Source organism: Calonectris borealis, chromosome 1 (genome assembly GCF_964195595.1).
Source record: "Calonectris borealis chromosome 1, bCalBor7.hap1.2, whole genome shotgun sequence".
In the NCBI taxonomy this organism is placed as follows: Eukaryota; Metazoa; Chordata; class Aves; order Procellariiformes; family Procellariidae; genus Calonectris; species Calonectris borealis.
The window spans coordinates 160221540-160244907 of record NC_134312.1 but is presented as its reverse complement, the minus strand read 5'-3'; the positions used below and the strand labels follow the sequence as shown (position 1 = coordinate 160244907).

Sequence of the window (23368 nt, the reverse complement as noted above, 5' to 3'; positions counted from 1 at the left end):
GGCAGCTAGCTGCCAAGCCATCCGGGTTAGGGTGGTTCTGTTTGCAGGACCCAACCCCTGCACACTTAGAGACCTTCAGAATGGAAGAGGGTGAGCCAGGGTGAGCTCAGGTTGTCTGCAGGGTTGCTTGCCTGTTAAACAAAGATAAAAGGGGTTGAGCCCACACACTTAGATCTGGGCAGCTAAATTCACCCTAGATTTATAAGATCTAGCTTTAACTGTTTCTTTATTTAGCCTTGATCTGGGGTTCACTGATGAAGGCACTGGAGGTTTTCATTGGGCACTGGATTGCAGGCCCTTATGTCAATGCAAATCCCCCAAAAGGCTTCTGTTAAAGGAAAAGGAAGCATCCAGATGTACGTTGTTTTAAATCAAAGCACAGTGCACTCCATAGCATTCTTTTAAAGCAGTGCTTTTTATTTTATAGTTTACGTTCCATGTAATTTAATTTTTTCCTGTGGTCACTATTCAGGTAGAGTACATGGCTATAAATATGCATATTTGTTATTGATCTAAATGTAATGTGTAAGAAAATGTAATGTAAAACCATTTTGACATAACCATTGAGTAATTCTTGCAGCCTTTGTCTGATCAGCTGGCGCACAGGCTAGTAGAGGTTATTATTTTGTATGACATATGTAGAACTATAATTTACTCTAATGATGGTATATTTTCATACTGTTGGTGAAAGGGGTATATGTATACACATGCACACATAAAGCAGAAAGAAGGAAAACCCATTTTTATGTAAAAGTGCACGATATGATGGATTAATCTGAATATATGCAGAAAATGTGTGTGAATAGATGTAGAAGATACTTCAAATTGCTGAATAAAATATTCCCAGATTCTTAGGTTCCTTTCACATAATTTTTAGTTCTTAAAATAATCCTGTGAAAGTGCTGCTTTTATCTTTTCTGTGTAACGATGAACTTTTATGTTGGAAAGTGTTGAAAGTACTCAGATAGTAAAGCTTAGATTTTTGTTTTGTTTGGCAGTGCACTTCTGTTTAGAATTCTTTTAATCTATCCATTCCCTGCTTTTATATTCATCTGATAGTTGAAGGTTCTGTGAAGGATATTTCTTTGTATATGAACTTATTAAACCAATAATGCTCAAAAGTGTGAGATTTACTTCCCTTTTTCCTTTTTTTACATCATAAGATAGGCTCTTGTTTGAGTTGTTAAATTTCTATTTGCCTTTCTTGAGTTTTTTGGGGGGGAGGGCGGAGAAAATAAGAAACAATTTATATGGTAGATCTAAAGTTTCATTAAAATTGCTTATGCCCTGTCCCAGGCATTTTAAGTGGGCCATCTGTCTAAACATCTCTCCATTTTTTTCTGATCATTTCCTCAACTTATTCATGAACCATGGGAGGGCTCCTTTGTAGTCTCCATGTAGCTGGTTCAGTCTACCCCCACTGAATACATCTATGTGCTTGCATAACATATCTTTTCACAGTGCTGGAAATTCTCTGAACTTGGTTCAGATGAATGGCCCACTTTCTGAAGGTCTTTTTTTCTCCCCCTGCAAAGATTTGTATGCAGAAACTGACCTTGGTGGCTACAGAATCCAGCACATTATTCTTGATCATTTTACAGGCCACCTGCTGTGAAAGTTATGATGAAGGATTTCTTAATGATTCTTTGACCATTAACATTGTTTTAAGTCAATATTTCACTTTTATTTAACTGCTGAATAGGTAATTGCACAATTGAAAAACAGCTTTACGGAGTGTCATATAATGTGGTTCTCAAATGCTTATAATCTTTCATAATGGGAGAATTTGTTATGATAGTTTGGGATTTCTCTGTGTTTACATAAAGTATTATGCAGCAAAAATATCAGAAGTAGAGAATTTGTAAGTTTTTTTGCCCCAGCATTAGAACACACATTTTGAATTGGAAGTCAAAAAAATCTATACGCAATTTCCTGACCCTTTAGGAGCTGGTGACATTTATCATAGCTCATTACATCATCAACAGTAATCGGGAGAGGGGAGTTTATTTGCCACAAACTGCAGAAAATTGTAGTTTTATTGAGTACCTTCTACCTGATTGGTTGATGACAATCAAAATGGACGGGCCGGGGCAGAGTTATTACTTGACTTGCTTTTGTGAATGTCTGTTTTCTTTCATTATTTGTTTTTGACTAGAATAGATAATGGTTTAACTAATGTCTGTTTTCCATGAGCACAGTAAGTGCGTGTCGAGCTAAAATTTTTAGCGGTTGTCTGCTTTCCTCACTGAAAACTTGCAAAGAAAGCAGGAGCTATAATTGCTGCATTATTACAAAGTATCTCCCTCTCTCTCTCATGGCAGCTGGGGGTAAAAGGGGCATAATACACTGTGCAATGTATGAAATAAATTATGGGACCATGACATCATTTGTAGTTGAACAAACGGTGTCAGAGGTTGAAAATAAATAAATAACTAAGCAGGCAAACAGGGCTGTTTTTCTTCTCGCACCGTTTACATGTTTTTATAACTTCAGTGCTTTAGAGTAATGCCTTTATGACTTAGAGCCAGGCCATCACCATACTCTTCATCCGTGCCCCTATTGCTTCTGCTACTTCCCTTTAGAAAGCAAGATGGAGTAGAGATGTTCAGAACTGCCCATTTCTGTACGGAGGGAGTTCATAACATCCTTCTCCACCCACCTCCTGTTGTTGCGGCTGCGGTGCTGCCTTTGCTCTCTCCTTCTCTCTGTGTATAATACTCCTGGCAAGGGACAACAGTGCACAGCTCTCTGTGGCACTGCTTCCCATTCACCTGGCACTCATCTGGCTGCCAAACTTGCGTTTCTTCCTGCAGCCGGTGATCTTTATACATAAAGAAAGTCATTTTTTTGATGATACTTTATTTACCAAAACTGGGAGAAGAAAGGGAGGGTGTGTTGAACCCTGTGAAAGACATATCGTGTGGATTCTCAACCTAGGGTTGGAGGGGAAGCGCCTTAAGTTTTTTGTGTCTTTCATGACAGTAAAAATGGCATTATTTTTTCTTTTAGTATTTTTTCTGTAAGTAGAACATGTCAGATTTCAGCCCAGAATGTAGAATTTTAAAAGTTACACATTTTTGAAAATAGCCAGAAGTTTGGGGAGTTTTCCATGAACCAGTGCAAAATATATTCAGAAGTCCAGATATTTTCTTTTTGGAGGACTTAGAAGTTCTCAACTGAGGAAGCAACCTTATCCAAGAACAAAGAGCTTATTTCCCAAGCACAGGGACTTCTCAGACATTAAAAAAAAACAACAACCCACAAACCAACAACAAAACAACCCCACCAAAAAGCCCCTTTCTGAGCCTCATAGAAACTTCTGCATTTCTAAAGTAGCTCGCAGACTTGAGCAACTTCCTGCCATACCCAAGAAACTTGTACTTTGATCCTTACTTTTGGACTTTGTGATCCTTACTAATATAACCTTCCCCCCCCCTCCCCCCGCCAAATCCATCAAAATGGAGTCTAGTACTACAAGATAATTTGTTTGAAAGGAATTTGATTTAATGAAGAAAAAGTAGGATTCTCAGGAGCTAATGTAAGTGTCTGTCTTAGCCAGTGTAACTGTAGGTTACAGCTACAAAGCCACAGGTGTTTGATTAGCAAAGCTGAAAAATGTCCCTGTGGAAATGGATCTAGCAATTCCAGGAGGGAAATACAACTTTCCATGTACTTGGTATTAGATGCAGCTCTGGACTTTGCCCTCCTGACCACCAGTGTGGCAGAGAGAGGAATTATATGCCTGTGTGGCTGTTTGAAACCCAGGCAAAGCAGTGATCATAGTCATGCCTTTCAAGAGGCATGCATCCTGTTTGGAGATACACTTGACAAAGCTCAGCAAGACAGGACCGAACAAAAATAATCCCTGCTGGAGAACAAGACTGTCTTTCCTTTGATGGCCAGCAGCCAGATTCATGAGGTCACTTCCAGTCAAATGCAAAATGAAGCAGGGCTGTGCCAGCAAGGTTATAAGGAATCTCATGCCACCAGTGAAGCGGATCTACTAAGCTGTGTTTGAGATGAGAAGAAATATGAAGAAAAAAGAAATTGCATAAGAAATATGAAATTGCTATAAACCACTAAATCCTCTTGATTATTGCGGTGGAGTACCATGGAGAATTTAGCCAGGCTCTGCCAAAACCCGGCTACGTTCCTCCTTACTGGTGCTGTGATACCAGGAAGTGCAATGAAAACATCTCTCAGCTTGCTGCCTGCTACCTGTGCAGGAAATTCCTGTTCCTCTTCTTCAGGAACTCCCGTGTCTGTTGCGTTTCCTATCAGCCAGTCTAAATGTTTTGGTGACATACAGGAATTTCAAGACGACGAGGTGCTGAGAAATGTCATTGCACCCAATAAGCCATAGATATTTCCTGAGATTTGTTGTTTTGACAATTGTTGCTGTATATTGAATGCGAAAGGTAACACTTGGCATCATTAGTATGGGAACAGGTTATTTTCAATATCTGTTTTCATGATCTTTGTGGGTAGTGATAGTTAGAGGTGAGCTAAGATGTTTGGTGAAATCTAGTGTAGACCTTACTTGGCTTGGATCCAGAAGTAACTAATGATAAGTATGCATCTATTTGGCTAGCTAATATATTTAATGTTTCTATTTCCCCTTTTCAGGCACGTTGCAAGGCACAATTTTTGGAAACGCCTTGCCTAATTAGGTACCTAAACTTGTACTTGCTTAGATTTCAGGTGTCTAAAAACCCAACCTTCTTAAAATAATTGTCGAAATCTTTAGCAAGTCAGTGTGTTATCCTTGGCTTAGGCAGATTTCTCCTCCTGGGGCCTCTGGAGGCCTCACAGGTGCTTCTCCCTGTTGATTCCATAGGGAACCTCAGCACTCCCTTTGGGGAGATGTGGTTCACTGGGCACCTGAATCCTCAAGAGGATGCATGTGGAAACACAGAAGTGTTTCCAAGTTTTAAGACTCTGAAGGCTGCAGTAAAATGGTGTAGTAAGCTCTATAATGTACAATAGATGAGCACAAATTATCCTCAAGAAGAGACCTGATCAACTTATTATCTCTTATCAACTTATTATCTCTTATCAACTTATTATTCTCTTACAGAGAATCTAAACATGTGTAAGAGTCAGTGTGGAAGAAAAGCTATACCAAAATAATGTGTCTTTCTTTTAACGGAGTTTAAACTCCACCTTCGTACTTTCTCTTTAGGCTACATGGTGCTTGCTGATGCTAATTATATGGCAACCACTCATCAGAAAAGTTGTAGCATACCTTTGGACACCAGTTGTTACCACAAAGTGGAAGAGACTTGAGAAGTTAGGATGAGGAAACTGAAATCGAATATACATTTAAATAAAATAGCTGAAAATTACTTGTTTCACTCTGAACTTCCAAGAATGGAGACTCAGGTCTCATTTCTTTGCTGTCAGGTGTGCTTCTTTAAGCTAAAGTTGAAAAGATTCGGGTTTCTTGTATTACCTGATAACTGGTGCAGCCACAGAATGCTGCAGGAATAGGTATAATCCTGCATGTGGGCTGTGGTGATATATCATTATTTTTTCAGTTTGGTTGAAGGGCTTTGTGGATGAGATTCTCTAAAATGTATATTAATTATAAAATTACTTGTATTACTTGTTTGGCTGAATCTTTTGTCTGTAATTGGCCTTTCATTAAGGTTTACTGAGAATGAGGTGAAAGAAATAGTGATTGTATTTTGCCTTTAAAAAGAATGCTCCAGCTATCACTGTTGCTCTTCTCTTGCCAACCCACTTTCTTGTCTGCTTTTCATCCTGTTTGAGCTAATTCTGCAGCAAGCACTGGCTGTATTCAAGAGCCTCCTATAACTTTATCAGCGTACCCAGTGTGTCAAGGCAAATCTAGAAAGAAAGTAGAGTGTATTTTCTGCTTACGTGCCATTTGACAGAAAAATGTATTTAGGTTTTTTTTTCCCCAAGTATGCTCTCCAACTGTGTCTATAGATTAATGGTATTTTATATCCTTCATGACCATCCTATGAGGCCAGCGCTTCTGGTTAAAATGGGAGAAGCATGAAATCTCTATTAAAAATTCTTCTTCTGTCTGTTTCTTTTTTAGAATTCCTATTGCTAAATCAAAGAGAAGTAGCTGGGAGCTCTCTGTGCGTCTAGGAGATGGAATTTACCAAGTTGCAGTTTCAAAGAATGGCTCATCATTTTCTGTAAGTTCTGCTAATTTTCTAAGAAATTTGTTGTATTGAGTCAATGTATATTATCCTTGACATCTACTAAAATTCTCTATCTGTTCAGTGACCAAACATAGATGTCACCCCCCAGTGTCACGGGTGAAGGGATGCATAAGCAATAGGGAGGAAGTAGGGGTGCCAGGTAGGACAGGTTGCGTGCCCTAAAGGTTGGGCCAGAGGGATTGGCGACAGAAGCTTTTGCATTCCGATTCTACTCTAACCAAGGCTGTATATTTGAGGAGAGATAATTCCTTGTTTATTTGTATCTGGAAAATTCCTTAGCTGGTGAAATAAATCACAGTAGGTAGATTTCACTGTGACCAGAGATCTGTCTCACTTAAACCTTAAGGTATAGTGTATTAAAATTAACTCGTGAGCTTGGGTTTGTAAAAAGCAGGCAACTGTTTTTGAACACCAGGGTTGTTTAGATTACACTTATTTTTCATTGTTACTGGATAAATAGCAGAGGACGTGTTATTCTTTATTAACAATTTTCTTTTTGCTGGGGTTCTCCTGTGATCGTGCTGCAGACAAGAGAATGTAGTAAATACAGCACAGTCAAAAATCTTCTGAATTATTATTCAAAGCTTTACAACGGAAAAACAATTGCTTTAAAGCTTCAAAGAAGAAAAGTCAAAGACTAGGAATGAGAAATCTTGTCTCTGATCAGGAGGTATAACATACCATTAGAAAAAAAATGGGGAAATTCAAACCTTTATTAACTTTGCTGTCAGAAACACAAGCCTCACTTTTTGAACTTCTGCATTTACTTTTTGCTATTAAGTTGGTGTGACACAGGCTCCTGACTTTGTGGGTTGTGTCCCCTTGTGGCTTGTGACAAAGATAGCTGAATCTGTGGTGCAGTTAGATAGCCCAGTGGGAGGGCCACCTTCACATTCCCCTTCAGAAGTTTACTCCTGCTGCAAACTGTGCATTGCAGCAGCAATGTTCGCATCCTGATTTGCTTTGTTTACCATTGGGACTCTTCCAACAGCGACTCCTTTCTTTTTGCCTTAACTCTTCTACTCTCGCCAGCCGAAACCTCACCACCTCAAAGTGTGCAGGTCTTTGCTCTCTGTGCAGGGAGTGAGAGCAGCAGGCTCCTCCATGGTTCCTGCTGTTTGCGAGCAGATCATTCGTCACCATCTCGGTCTATGGGTCATCTGTGGTTTTCTTCCTTTATCATGAGAATCTTAATGAATTGTGCAGTGTTAACTGCTCTTTGCTGCTCTTTATTTTTCAGGATTTTGAGTTTTGTAATCATCTGTTTTTAACCACTTTATTTGTAACAGAGGTCCTTGATGCAAGCTGGCTTTAGGGCACTTTAGAGGCCTTGCTTCCCCAAACTGAAGGACTTAAAAGATAAGTGGTCAAATGTGAGCAATACTGTTTGCCTGAAGCAGTGCAAACAAAATATTAGTTTTCTTGTTTCCAGTAAAGGTTAAAAACTTTTGTGAATCCTAATTTGATATTTTTTCTTTTAAAACAGAAGTAGCTCTGTTGTTTTTCTGAAGCCAGCAGCATATATGCTAATACTTAAGTTTGTATAAAATTAGTGTACTAGAATTTTCAGTATCAGACAGTTGTTTCTGGTGATACCTTATTAACATAACAACAAACACTTTTGCAGTTAAAAGATTCTCATGACCTGACTTGAGAATTAAAATGTAGCCACTTCGGTGAGATCTGCTTGCTTGTGTACCAAGAACTCGCCAACTGAATTCATGTAAATGTCATTTATTCTTTTTTTTTGTTCTTTGTTCTATATGTTAATTGCTAGAAGAATCTTTAAGCTAACTGTCATATATATCCATTTAGTTCTTTGGAGGACAGATGGTCAGATTCTGGGCTTTGATTAGTATTCTTCTTATGCTTAAAATTTTTCCTCTCATCAATGGAGTTAAAATCTTACAATCAAGATTACTGATAAAATAGAATTTGAAGGACGAATACTCTCCTTTACATGAGACTAATGTAAACCAGCAACAAACAGCTCAGAAGCATCCCGCCACCAAACTCTGGAATCTTTTGTTTAGTTCAATTTCAGACAGGAATCTTTCTCATCTTGCCATTTTTGATTGCCTGGCTATGAAATATGTTTATTTTATGATTTCATTGATACAAAGACTTGATCCAGTTCTGCTGGTGAAGGTTGGAGTCTGTTCTTTCTTTACAAAGCTTGAGTATTCTGCAGAGTACCAAAGGGCGGGAGAGACAAAAGCAAATGGGAACCTACATATGTTGAGCAAACCTGTGTGGTTTCCTGCGCTGTACTAAATTGACCCTTTAAAGCCAGATGTCAACCACCAAGGATGCTCTGGATCCATGTGTTGGTGGTTTTGTTGCCGGTTTGCAGACTTCCACTCCTGGCTGCTCACAGCCGGTGAGGAGTCCCTTTGCTAATGGTATGCTGGATGGGAGCTGCCCTCCCCAGCCGCATTGTGAGCAGCCCCTTAGCCACCGGTGTGTGGAGGACTTCGGTGTCACAGCCAGCCATGAACCGACCTTCTCCAATGTGGATGGATTTCCTGTAGGTAATACACTTAAAATGTGTTAGAAAAATAACAGCAAGGAATGTAAGTGGCCTAAGCAAGGGAGAACATAAATACATTGGACCAGGTATCCAATAATAAAGTTCAATTTATTGGATCCACCCCTGTGTAATTTTCATTCAACAAAAGAATGAACGATAAGTAATTACATGACTGTAGTGCAATTTTTTCACTGCTATAACCCACCCTCCTTCCTTCAATATTCTTCAGTTTTATTTTTCTGTTATGAATGTCACTCCACTTAGACAACTAAAGAATGGTTTGTATTAATATCTTTGTGGTGGAGGAGGTGGTAGAAAAGGGATGGGTCATCTTGATTTTTGTCTACACCTCTGCTTTCACAAAAGCAATGGATGAATCCAAAGGCTCAAATGATGGATACAAGCAGTAAGTAATTACACTTTAGGAGATACAGTCATGTTTCTTTTTGTTTGAAGTTCATTGCTCTATGCGTAGATTGAGGACCTAATTTTAGTTCAAAAAGGAATTTGTAGCTGTATTTTATGCAATAAACTGCATTCTTGAAAACCTTTTTGGCATAATCAATTTTCTGATTTTTTACTATAGTGTAGGAATCCTCTGTCTTGAGAATTCCTTACTGATGACTTGAGTGATTTCTCTGCAAGTAATTGTTGTTATTCTCCTTTTTCATGTTTGAAAACAGCCCTTTCTGTTAGGGTTCTTCATCTCTGTAGTAGATGCATACCTTCCCAGACCACTTAGCCTCATCTCATCTGTTCAGTTGACAAAGAATTTCCAGATGTTTTCAGTTATAAAGTAGCTTCTTATCACTGAAGTTGTGGTGAATGAAAGTTGTTTATTTTTTTTTTTAAAAAGCGTAAGGTGAAATAGTTCAGAAGTTACTTTGAGCAAATGGAAATTTGATATATTTCCAGAGGGACCTGTATAGGTCAAACACTGAATAAGAAGAGTAAAGAAAGCTTAATTACTGCTTTCAGATTGCCACTAGAATGGGCTACCATTTTCACAACACATTGGATCACTTCCTAATTTCAGATTTAAGAACAGGTAAATATACTATAGACATGAAATCTCTCTGAAAAATTTGTGAAGCTTGTTCAACCCAATGAGAAATTGATTAACGAACGTTTTTAATAATTTTTAGGAAAAAGCGATGGTTTTTTTTCCCTATCTTTTTCATGAGAAGTAAAGAATTTATTAGGTATCTGTGTAGGTGGAAAATTGGCCTGTGTACCTCTTAACGTTTGCAAGAGAAACCTATTGTATAGTACATAAAATGAGAGCATAAAAATATAAATCTAAGGCATTACTGTCATCATTATTTGAATACATCCTGTATCGTCAGCATAGAGTAGATAACTACTTATCTATATGCTTTAATTTAGTTAGTGAATCATGTATATCTAGTTGTGATTAAGCTTTGACTTCAAATTTAAATGTAATAAACATTTAATTAGGAGAACTCTGCTGTATTCATTTGCTGTAAATTTTATGACTGAGGGGTAAGTTGATTTTAAAATTACTTCAGGAAATATTTTCTTTGTTTTGTGAATTCTCTTCAGGGCGAGGAAAAAATGCTTAAGAAGAAATATCACCCAGAAATCAAACGAGATGCAGCTGAAGTATGCAAAGCATTAAGTGTAAAAAGGAATAGTATAATGTAAAATCAGAGCAATGATACAGAAAGTTGCTGTAAGCAAACTTAGTCCACATTTAATTCCTTAAACAGAAATGTCAATGGAGAGGGATCATAATTCAGTGCATATTAAGTTCTGTCTTTCCAGTACTCTGTGTAGAAGAATAACATTGCCTAGCCCTATCAGTATAAAATTAATAATCTTGTTAAGAGAATCAATAAAATACCAGAATTATTATTGTTAGCATTTTACGCTTCTGGTATGCTTCAGGCACATTATAATATATTACTAATTGGTCATATAAAAGAAATAAGAGGGCTGTATTAATAGGGATGAAAAGCAAATAGCTGTAGGAATTAAAACAGTAAGAGGGGTAGCCAGTAGAGATACAAATGAACATACATCCCCAGGAGCAGTAAATGAAGACTTTCTGGTTAGTCTAGTTCTAAATATATATTGTTATATATCAGAATGTTATATATGTTATATTGTTATATGTATGGAATAAAATATACTGTTATTCCAATGTCCTATATTAGTTTGAATGAAGGGAAAGTGTACGTGTAAAGGCACAAGTGGAGGGGGCAGATCAGTTAGATAATCCTTACAGCTGCAAGCAGAAAACTTTTCCTGCCTTTTTCCAAGTGTTTTATATTTTACTTGCAGAGTAGCACACAAATTCTCCATTGCAGTACATGTGCAGTTGTGCAAACAAAATTCATTACCAAGTTCTATAGGTTGTATGCCTATAGAATCTATTGTTCTAGAGGTTGTGTACCTACTTTTACTCTTTTAATTCGGTTTCAAATCCAGGGCGTTTTCTGTTTGTAAGACTTAGGTGTTTTGTATAGTGGCATTTTAATGCAGTTTGCATAAGCTAGCCCTGTGGCGAGAGCAGAACCCACGATTTCCACTCTTGCAAAGCACTACCGTTATCACTGGGCTATAGTAGTGCTCCTGCTTTTTGGCTGACTCTGTGGCTTTATGGATCCTGCATTCGTTTCGGTACGGTGACAGATTTACTGAAAGGGTAGAGGCTGCCCCGTCCTATCCTGATGGGGCGGGGACAGTTTCTCCTGGGAGGCAAGCACTGTGTGCTTGAATCCTTCAGTCTGAGGAAAGCATTGATCCTTGTGTTCTCACTCTGTGGGCAAGTGCTTTAATTGCTATGTTTCTGTGGCTGCTGACATTATGGTTTTTAAACGAAAGTGGCCTTGGCCTCAGTATCTTGTGAACACGGTGTTTCTGGTATGCATTTCCACTCTGCTGCATTCAGTCTCTCAGAGACTTTAGATGCTGGGACATGTTAGATGAGATAGAGGTAAAAATGCTTAGGTAAATATTAAGTATACTCACATAATATTTGTATGTACTTGTATTAGGTGTGCTTGTGTGCTAAGCAAAAAGAGAAGCAGAGTGTATCTGGATTGCATGTTTTTTTTAAATACCATGCCAGTTTAGCAGTATGTGTTAAGGGACTGGTGCAATAGGTGCATGTTTGCTTTGTAAAGAGAGATTGTTGCTGTGGGTTTGTATGTCTTGAATTAGTTTATTCACATAGTATTCCATAAGCATATAGAGAAAATATCTACAAGGTTGAGAACTAAGAATGACATGAAAAGTAATGAATTAAATGTGTAATTTTAAATATGCTCTCCCTTCTGTGTCAGGGCAGTGTAATAGCTTGGTTATAGTAGTTTTTGGAGATTTGTAGTTCTGCTACAAAACTTAAAGTAACATATGACCTGGCACTGGTATATAGCCTAGAAGAAGTGTTTCAAAAGAATGCAATGAAAGGTCTGAAATGCTAAAATGTAAAATATTTTAAAAGCAAGCGTGGTCAGTTTGGATGTTCATTTTCCTTGTGTTAGAATCAGACTTCTCTTTGTTGTTTTAAAGCATAGTTCTTAGAAGGCAGACAGGGAGCTAGGTTTTTACAATGATTAATTCTAAGTTACCTAATGAAGAGTTTTACCCACGCAGGTGGCTTCATATAATGAACTCCTGTGGTATGAGAATGGACACTATGTTCTGCCGTGGGTCATGATCCAATGATTCCAGGAATTCCAGTGAACAGTAAACTGAAATATAAATTAAATACCCGTAACAATACAGATAACATACCACTTTCTTTCTTCAGAAAGTCTTGTTTCTGGCATAACAGCATTTAATGTGTCCTGCCCTTCCAGTCCTACTGTGGTCTTTTGGTGTAAGACTGAAAACTCCTTGGAGCATGGATGTTGTCTTCAATTCATGTGTGTGCCATGCACACTTCAGATCCTGCACCACAATATTCATATCATTATTTTCTAGTTTCTAAAAACAATGCTTACACGAGCATCACGTGGATGCTTTTCTTTACCATTGATTTTGCATCCAAGAAAACTGGAAAGAAAAAGCCCAACCAACTCCTCCCTGCCTTCAAAAACCCCTCCAACTTCCCAACCCCCTTCCCCAAATTTTGTAGAATGATTAAAAAATGTAGTGAGCTCCTCCTGCTGGTTCAGCAGTAGCAATGGTTACATTTAAAAGCATGCTAATGTAACGTTAAGAGCCTGGTTTATTACCACAAAAGCCATAGTTGACTCTGCAGCTTGTGGATGGTGTTTCATATTTAATTCTGTTCTCTGAGCAAATCTCAGCACATTTAATATTCAGTATGACACTCTACTTTGGGATCTCCTGATGCTTTGGCGTAGGGGGGAACTATAAGGTCATTGCTGCTTTGAGTTGCTTTCTTAGCTCTAAATTTCTTTGCTGCTTTTGCCCCCTTTAATTTAATTTTTAAGTAAGTCAGACTATTAACATTACTTTAATGTTGCTTTTATGGCTTATGAAAAATAATGCTGCTGTAGTGGATAGATGTGCGTCAGCTGTGACTAAATGTTTTGATGTAGTCTTCTCAAAAGATAGACTGGAAGAGCTTTCCTTTGAAATATGTGAGGCCGTTTTAGACACAGCTTCTCAGATGGATCTAATTAGTCTTTCATACGGACTGGATGTCCGTTTGTTGCAGCTGAATTCTCATTTCATTCACCCATAACTAGAAACACCTCGCTTCAAACGTGTTTCTTCAAAGAAAGAAGGGTTTAGGGTTCCATGTTTTACTGCTTTTTGATGTTGGTTTCCCTTTAACTGAGAAGACCTTATGTTTATACAACTGTTATTATTAAGAAAACATAGCTTTGTTCATGAGAGTTCATTCGGTATCAATGTTGGCTATTGGTAGAAGTCGGAGATCTGTGGAATAGATCTTGCTATACGAGACTAGTGGGACAGCTGTACGTCTGGCTATTAAGCTCATTGTAAGGAAGATTTGAATGCAAGCAGGATGTTCTAATAAAACCAGGGAACCTCGGTTGTAGGAGGATGAAAATGAAGATGAGAGGTACAAATGATCAGGCTCATCAATGGATAGTATTCCTATTTATTATTTATATACAGTAGTCACCAAAGAGGCATTGTACTCTGTACTGTTCACCATTTAGGATACATTTACATGGCATAGTTTAGTACAGTACAAAGGAACCTGTGCTGGCTAACCTAGTTTGGGCAGTGCTGCATTAATGTAGCTGTACTGCTCCTGGTTGAACTAACTTGTTTAGAGCTGGCGCGCACATCTCCACGTGACACTGCATTGTGCCATGTTGTGACATCTCTACAACAAAGAATATCACAAAAGCTGTAGTGATAAGTGTCTGATTGATCAGTGTAAAATACTCAGTGAATGATACTCAGATACTGCTATCGTGGATGCTTAAGGAAAATGAGTGGAAGGAAGGCAAGGTGACAGATGCTCTGCCTGTGTCTATTCCCCACTGGCTGCTTTGCAGTCATGATGTTCTTTATACTGAGGGGAATCAGTTTGCAGAAACAGGCTGATTGCGTGCTTCTCTGTTCCCCAGCAATGTAGCTGAGCTGGTATTGCCTCTGGCAATTGCCATTCACTACTTCTCTTCCTTGTCAAAGAAAGGGCAGTCCTGCCCATCCGCCTCAGATTGTGACACCTGGGACATGTTGGTAGGAGAGGAGAGTGTCTCTTAGATGCTTGAAGAAACCCAAGATCCCTGCAGCACTGGATGCTCAGGTAGCTGCAGGATGTCTTGGGTGGCATGGTAGGCTGTGAGCAGTCTGGCATTAGTGGAACTGGCTGGTCTGCAGGGTTGTCTCTTGGGTCCCCATTATTTGTCCACATCAGTAACTACAGCAAACTTGTGTGTCTGCTAGGAAACTCTCACTGCAATACTTCCTCCTGCCCCTAGCTTCACCTGGTCGTTTCCTCATTTGCCTCTCACTTTGTCACCTTCCTTTCTTAAATCCTCTGCTTGTCCACAGGTGGCTTCACGTTCCCCGTTTGTCTTGCCAGAAAGCAGGTCTGGATCTGCTGTGCAGTCACACACAGGTTGGCCAGCCCAGCTGCTGGGTGACAACCAAATTGTCCTTGTCTGTCCAAGAGCTGAATGGGGACACTCATTTTGTTCTCTGTGCAGCTTCTCATTTTCATAAAACTTAAAGGGATTTTAGTACGTTTGGTTAATACTGACCAGTCAGTGGGTTCAGAAGTTGAGTGTGTGGTGGGGATTTAGAGGAGGGACTTGGAAATAAACAGTGCATTTTGTTAACCACTTTTTTCCTTCCAAGATCAGGCTAAAGGTACTGTTATTGAAAGAGTTAAAGAACAAGGTTGTTCTGAATGCAGGAAGAGGGAAATGATTTTAAATTATTAAAATGAATTGCATCACTGTCTGTGGCTCATCTAAAGAATAAAAAAAGGAACCTGATTTAAGTAGCCATAACCTACTGCCAATGGTTTATTTCGTTTTCCAGAGAAAATCTACAGATCTCAAGGACATACAATAAATTGGAATCAACTGGAAACCAAAACAGACCAATAAGCCCATAATGCTAGACTTATTTCAGGTAATATTGTATGCACCAGTCTTTATTTCAAAGGTTGTTGTTGCAGTTCCAAAATCACTCAGACTTAAGGAATGCCAGATGTCAGGTGTGCATTTTGCAATAGGGTTAGCTATGTGACTGAATGCAGAATCTCTTCCCTATTCAGTATGTTATATAGGCCAGCTCTGGGCGTTTCCCATAGTTTGCGTAGTGATGGGGACTGTTGTCTATAGACCTTTGTTTCATTTGTTGTGGAAATGTAGAGAGGCAATGTGCAAGGGGTGGGTAAGGAAGAGAAAGGTCAGTCTTGTGGTTAAGGGGGCTGTGTGCTGACTTCTATCTCTGCCTCTGCCAAAGTCTTTCAGAGATGCTAGCCAAATCTTTGAAACCATACTTTCTATAAATGCAGTCAGTTTTGTATGCTCGTCGTTCTGTGGGCCTCAAACTTCGCCCTAGAATCGGTCATGGAAACGCTGAATACTTACAGCTGCTGGGGAAATCACAGCTATCAGAACATTGAAAGTTACAAAGCAAATTACTCTGCAGTATCAGGTTTGACGTGCATCATATGTTTAGGGTCTTTTAAAACTATAATCTGTTGACGTCTCCCCTCTACTAGGTGGCGTGAGATGATGGGAATGTGGTGAAAATAAACTAATGTTTCTCTAACGTGAAAGAGTGAAATACTATGTGCTAAGGGAGACGTGAAAAGTATGATGAAGAAAACAACACTTCTATCTGTGGACTAAGGCTTGAGTAGCATGCAGCAAGCCTACCTAAACAATTTGGAGACTAGTTTCATTAATAATAAGTATCGTGCAGTAATGTGTCCACGACATTTGAATCTTTTTAAAATATGTATACAAAGGAGGTGAAGCCAGGTAGTGCTTCATATCTCAAATTTTATAGTTCATGATATTCACATAAAGTTGTGTCTGAATTTAGCAACTCTGTATGTGTGTGTGTGAGAGAGAGAACTCCCTATGTTCTTATGTAATAAGTTCTTCCTCTGTTTTTTTCCCCCCCAATTTGCTTTGTAATGTAATGGTGATACTCTGAGGATTTGTTAGCTGGGCTGGATCCATTAAGGTCATTGCATGGACCTCTGCAGTGAGCTGAGAGTGTAATTGCTGGTAAGACTGCCATTTTCTGCACAGCAATAGAAATGAACAGTAAGGGTCAGGAATTAGAGTTTTATTCCAGACTCCATTTCTAAAGGGTGGTCAAGCATTCAAAGGTTGTGCCTTCTGCGTGTTTGCTTCTTTTTGCTCACTGCTACTAATGTGTCATTTTCCAAGTCCTGCCTTTTCCCAGCTTGTCTGTTTGTTCTGATTTCGTTCTGCTGGCTAGTCCTAGTTTCCACCCCTCATCTCCTCGTCCGTGCTTGATGTCTGGCCAGTCTGAGTCTCCCCTTTGGACTTCCACATCACTTAGCAATCAGTCTTGGTTCTCTTCTACAGGACCTTCTCCCACGTAGCCGTGCCGGGCTCCACAGGCCTCCAGGCTTTCATCCTTGCATTGGTCCTCCTTCCCATTTTCCTTTCCCAGGGCCTCAGCATTGTTTTTACTTGTCCCATTTCTTCTACCTTAGTATTTGTCTGGCTAGTCCTTTTTCTAAGATAAGTCTGTCACTCCTTAGATGGTTCTCTCTTTTCCTTCATCCTGTGCTTCTAGCCCCTTCTTCCGTGCACAACCAGTGCATGCTTCCATCTCTTCCATTTAGAAGGAAGGTTTAATGTGTTTCTGTTACCACTTCCATTTCCTTTCTCCATTTTTAGTCTTCTTGCTTATTGAGTCCCCCACACCTTACTTCTTGCTCCAAATTTTCCTCTCCATCTTTTCTGCTACTCCTTCACTGACACTTCCAATCTTTGTTCCAGTCTGCTTTCTCCAGTCACGGGGCCCTCAATGTCCACTTTTTGTTGCTTGTGGGTTGTTTATACTGCTGCTGCTTCCTTTGGTGCTTGGCCCTAGCAGGAGTAAGCATTGAAACCACAGAGGTGGCAGTTTTATTAGGTGTATACTTGACCTGGTATTCTGCAATCCAAAATGATAATTTCAGGGGAAGCCATGTTCAGCCTTGGGCTGATACGTGTTAAATACAAGGAAGTGTCTTCTAGAAATGTAGCTGTGAAGTGTAGTGATCTAAAGATATAGACGGGATTTGTTTTTTGAAATGCATAGAACTCATCCAAAGTTATGCAGTTTGCAGGAGGATGATAGAGCTGCATTCCAACAGCTTCACTTCCCAGGCAGATTTTCAAGCCTCTGTTCCAAATCATAAAGGAGATGTTGCAGCCTTTCATAGAAAAATCAATAGAACTTAGTAACGTGGCCAAAAATGTATTCTTGTTCTGTGTCAGAAATGGCTGCATATTTCTCTTGGAAATTTCCCCTTTATGAAATCACTTCTAAATGACTGTTCAGCCTAAATAGAGTTCATCTGAGTTGTAGGAAACTGAAAATACAGTGTGGTGATGGGAGGAGTCGGACAACTTTGGCAATAAGGCTCTTCCCTTCCCCCTCATGCCATAGCTCCATGTGCCAGACCCATGCCTTTTGGCAGGCTCTTCCTCTGCTCCTCCCATGCTCCTTCTGTCTTCATTCCAACCTTGTCTTTCTGTTGTGGCTGCCCTCTTGTTTCCACCATCTAACCTCTATCAGCTGTTTCCTTTATTGCCGTAATCACTGTGTATTTTCACACAGTGACCTCTTTGTCACTGTTGGAGCAGCCCAGCTGTTTGATGCTAACAGGCTATTTTGCATGCACAGTTTATCCCATTTTAAATTAATATTTTCTCCTAGCTGATAGGGGAGGAGGGAAATAGTTTAATGAAAAGTGCTTATGGTTAAACTGGCATCTTGATTTTGATGATGGTGAGCTTTGCATATTGTTGATTTATAACGAATGTACTTTTGAGTAGCTTAGGGTCTTTTATGTTAGTTTTATCATCTGAACTCTCAAAGGAAAGCTACATTGATGGCCAGTCAGCATAATAGAATCACAGAATGGTTTGAGTTGGAAGGAACCTTTAAAGATCATCTAGTCCAACCACCCTGCCATGGGCAGAGACATCTTTCACTAGATCAGGTTGCTCAAAGCCCTGTCCAACCTGACCTTGAACACTTAATAGGCAATAAGCAAGACTGAAGACCAATTTTGTTTTTGAAGATAACAGCAATAAATTAAGAAGAGGATAGAGATAGATAGTAAATCCAAATCTCAGGAAACTGAGAGCTTGGGCCGCCTTTGTTTAACAGTTAAACAGACCAAGAACAAAACCAGAATAGGATGCCCTTGAACAAGACGGCAGCAACTCTTAAGATAAAAGAGAGCAAAATAGACCCTCTCCCTTGCACAGCTAATGGATTTTCCCTGGCCTTGGCAAAGGAAAACTTTCTGAAATAGGGAAGTTAATAGGAACAGAGGGAAACGGCCAAGGGATGGTCATTGTCAGTCACAATCAATCTGTCTGTCAGTCTACCCAGCCAAAGTCCGTGATGAGATCAAATCATGTTGGCCCATTATGTTGGATACATCTGCAATCCAAACTGAACCAAAGGTTGATTTAAAATTGCTCAAGCTGATCCTGCGGAGTACGAATACTCATTACTTGGTTTATTGTAATTTATGTCATAAATCCCAATTTACAATATGTGGTTTTGCTTTGTAAAAATGTACTTGAAACAACTGAAGTGCTAGATGGCCTTAAGAATAAATGCTTTTAGGAGCATTACTGAGTGGGATCTTTTGAATCTGTTGAACAATTCACATTCCCAACAAAAGCTGTTTCAATAGCTAAGGGTGTGCCCCAGAAAGTTCAACATTAGTAATGCTTTCCAGAATAGGTGGGAAATTATTTTGAAAATGACAATAGGAAGTATGTTCTATGTTACACACAACTCTGGCATTTTTCAGTCATTTGGAACTATTAATCTGATTACTAGATCTGCCTAGCTCTTTCTGTGGATGTGCGCTGGGTTTTATTTATTCTTCATTTGGAATTTTTTAATGGTCTCCATTAGTTTATCATTTTAGCAAGTTTACTTCTGGTACAGTCAGCTGGAGTGATTAACAGATGAAATTACTTCAGAGTATAAATTCTCATTTGGTCTTCTAGGTTATATTTCATCTCTGTTGTATGCTTTCCTAATTGCCAGCATATATCAGTATTTAAAATTAGAATTTTAAAGCACGTATAACTCATCTTCTCTAGATCAGAATTAAAAACAACATGGGCTGACATGTTATATTATTTCTTCAAAATCTGATAATGTTGTATTTTCTCTCTCATTTAGGCCTAATTATCTCTTTAAAATATTAAATCAGAATTAAATAAGAATTGTTTTAATCCACATGATATAGTTTGGTGGTTTTTTCACTTAAACAATTAAGCTATTGGGTTGTTTTTCTTGTTTTGTTTTGTTGTTGTTGTTAAAACAGCACTAGCCTGCATTGCGTTTGAACTGGAACATAGCGCACCAGCTCTGAACCTGTAACAGTGGTGCCTGTCATTGGCGCCAGCACTGAAGAAAGCTCAATGCAAATTTTGCGATTTGGTCTTATCCCTAAGAAATGTCTGAAGAGTAAATAAAAAGGACAGGTAACTTTGGGAACAATAAGATTTAGATACAGCTTTATGACTTGGAAAAATCTCTGAGTATATCTTACTATGTTAAATCTTTTTCTTGTCGAGTAATGACATTAAAAACCAATCTGTGCAAAGCACATAGAAGATAATTAACATTGGGAGGAAAGATGTCTGAGGCTTTCACCTGTAAGGTACCCTTTATTTCCAGCTGAGTTCGCCAGCCTTTATTGCTATTTGTCATCTTCCCCAATAGGTATCTTGATATTTTTTTCCATGCTGCCCTTTATGCTTTGAATGATTCCCGTAATGCCAATACGGTGTATTAGTCGGTTGTCCTCTCCCACTGAAGACTTTAAATATTTGTTTGCCTTAAGCAAAAAAATAGAGACACGTTCATTTAACTGGGGTATACTTCCTTTTAGAAACAATTAATTTACAGGAGAATTAATGAAAATAAAATGTCTATTCCCAAGTTTAAGGATATTGTAAATACAGAGTTAAAGCCTATCTATTGTGATGCTTTTCATATAACTGTTATTTACGAAGAGGGTATTCATTATTTTCTGCTAAAGCAAACACACACAAGGAGAGTTCTGTATATAGCTTCGATACGGCTTTATGGTGCACATCTGTGGGTGGTCTTTACCCATGCAGGTAGCCATCTTGGCTTGTACCGTTTGATTTGAAGGAATGAAATGGGTTATGTAGACAGGGACTCTTGTAGTGAATGGTTTCCTTATGTGGTGATCATTAGGGCATGATGGAACTGTCTGGTTTCTTTTAAATGTTAAGTCATTTAATTTTTTGCTGATGCTAAAGATATTATGTGATTTGCAAGAAAGGAATGGCAGGGATCATTCTGTTTGTGCCAATATTGTACATTGATGCTTCTTGTATGATTTTTACATGGATATTCACACTTGAATTTTTATCTTTAAATTTTTGGTATGTGTTTAAGTGCACACTTCTACAAATGTATGCATCCTATTTAATCATATTTTAACACATTATTAAAAAAGCATAGCATTATTACTGTTTCATAGTATCTTAAATCTCTCAATCAAGGAGAACTGTGATTTTTTGCATTCTTTTCTTTTCTTCTTTCCCTGTTTGCATCTTTTGGCCTTTCTAAGAAAGTATGTTTTGTGGAAAAAATCTCTTGGGTTTAGATAACCTTGAGCTTCAGTGCTGTAGGAATTCTGCCCTGAGTTGCATGCTGTCCTTTAACTTATATGGAAACGTCTTCATTAGCGCAGTCTGCTGTGGAAAACTAGGATGTTTTTTCTCCTTGTTCCAGTGTAAGGCATCTGTATTTAAAATAGTAGAGATAATCTCCATTTTGATTGCATGCATCCAAGGCTAAGAAATATTTGTTGGACTAATAGTGGTGATTGAAGTATGTCTTACTTCCAAAGAAGTAATTTTTGCAACACTAGGGATAAGACAAAATTTTTTATTGTTCTGGGCTTGAGGTTTTTGTTTTATTTCTGTAAATTTAAGGATAATATTATTTTTGTTAAATCATTGTGCATTATGTTGCATGACAGAGGAAATGGGGCTTTTACAGATGTGGGCTGTTGACAGTTCAGATATCACATCTAATGCAATGAAATGACTTACTAGGATCATGGAAAGCTCTCAAATTCTTGCGCTGTTACTGAAACTTCATGGTACATGCAGCTTTATAATTTTGTAATCCATTTTCCTGGAAATAGGTGATCAGTGGTTTTAATTGCATGAGAAAGTATTTAAATATTCTTTTAATTGGTCATTGGTTGCTGATTGGTAAAAGGATTCTAATGATACCAAAGTCTTTCTCTTTTCACTGAGGAACTGCTGATTGTTTGGCACTTGTTACTTCATGGATCAGAAGTGTTCTTGTCTTGTAGGAAAAGCCTGCCCAATGTTTCTCTCCACAGAAACAAACTCTTTTTTTCCTCAAAGTGCTTCAACATGCAAGGCCTTGTAGGAACTGTACAATTCCATATCGAAAAGTATATACAATGCCTACCTTAGTTAAAGCATGCCCGAGTTACCATCTTTTTTCAGTTCTCCCCAGAATTCCTGAGTGACAATGAAAAGGAAGTCCATTATAATATTTTAAATTGCTTGTAGGTAGTGTACTTTGCTGTCTCCATGCCAAAGATGAGATCCATCCTCATTGTTGAAAGAGCTCTTCTGGTGTCTGTCTGCCTAATGTCAGCATCCATACATCACCCTGCATGTATAAAAGCAAAGACACTGTTGAGTGTGAAGACCACATCACATTCAACACCCCCTACTCTGGTCTGGCTTGAGTCCAGGGATTGGGAAGAAATAGGTTCTATCAGAGTAGGTGTAAGCTGAAAGCTCCTCCTTTTCCTCTTCAGCTTTCTTAGTTGTGAGTTTACTGGAGATTCTTTTCATCATCTAGGGCTGAAATCATAGTGAATGTGTAACAACAGCTGCCAGCCTTTTATGTTAGGGAGCCTGCCAGCAGGCAGCCCTACGCAGAGAGCATGATTCATGCTGGATCAGAAACGGAGCTTTACCTGGTTTGAGTTGAAGGATACCACACTGTCATTATCAAGTCTCAAACTTTTTTTTAAGAAAAGTAAGCTCTTAACGTGATTGACAACACAGCATCATCATCTATGTAAATGGCACAGTCATGTCATTTCAAGAAAGGACAGATGGTACCTTCTTGTGGAGAGAAGTCTTTGTCTATGAACTGTTCACACCAGAAGCAGGCAGATCTCCCAGGCAAATGGACTTTGCACTGAGAAGCTGGATTAAGGGGACTGGAACCATGTTGTGGCCGCATGCAGGAAAATCTTAAGCCTTTGGAATCTTGACGAAAGAGAGCGCTTTGTTTCCAGGGGCGCGGAGGGCTGGCAGAGTCCTTCGCTGCAAGTGGTATTGTAACTGTGAAAGTTACTGTTCAAGCATTTGCTGTCTAAAAGAAATCTATTTTATTTCTAATAGGAGATCTGGGAAACGGACTAAAAATTTACTCTTTGACAGTAGGGGCACTGTCTTTTGCTATCCCTGTAATTGCTGTAATTCTGGCAACTGCTAAAGTCCTAAAACTACTGCTGTAGTTTTGTGACTGCCTAAACTTAAAGTGGAACTAACCTACTATAGCTTAAGTCCCAGCAGACACCTGTTGATGCAAGTCTCAGTTCAACCGTGTTTGGCTGTGTAGGTCCTACAATGAACAAACTAAATAAAACATAGATTTCATTTTTAGGGCTATAATAAAGCAGGATGCACCTCAAGAAAAAAAAACATCAATGAATAGGTGTGTGGTTTGACACACAGAGTTTGGAATTACATAAAAGTATTGATTAATTCCAAATAGTCCCTATTTCCTCACATGTCAAACTCACAGCAACAGATAAAGTAAAAGCAGTTAAACCAGGTTCCTATTGGTACGGTTCCATCTTGACATTCTCCTAATTCACAACTAGGTTGACTAGGTGAGTAAAGTACTTCAAACTTCTATTTTCTGTCTAATTGAGCTGCTTTATTCA

The 23368-nt window shown here is 38.7% G+C and overlaps 1 protein-coding gene across 10 annotated transcripts in view; it reads left to right on the top strand.

The window, feature by feature from the left end:
* The window catches only part of PCCA (propionyl-CoA carboxylase subunit alpha), a 291279-nt gene that overhangs the window by 173924 nt on the left and 93987 nt on the right, over positions 1 to 23368 (top strand). For all 10 annotated transcript variants that reach the window (XM_075137806.1, XM_075137817.1, XM_075137809.1 and 7 more), the window contains one exon: positions 6068 to 6170. In XM_075137806.1, the coding sequence (XP_074993907.1) occupies positions 6068 to 6170 (103 nt within the window). The remainder of the gene's footprint in view (positions 1 to 6067; positions 6171 to 23368) is intronic.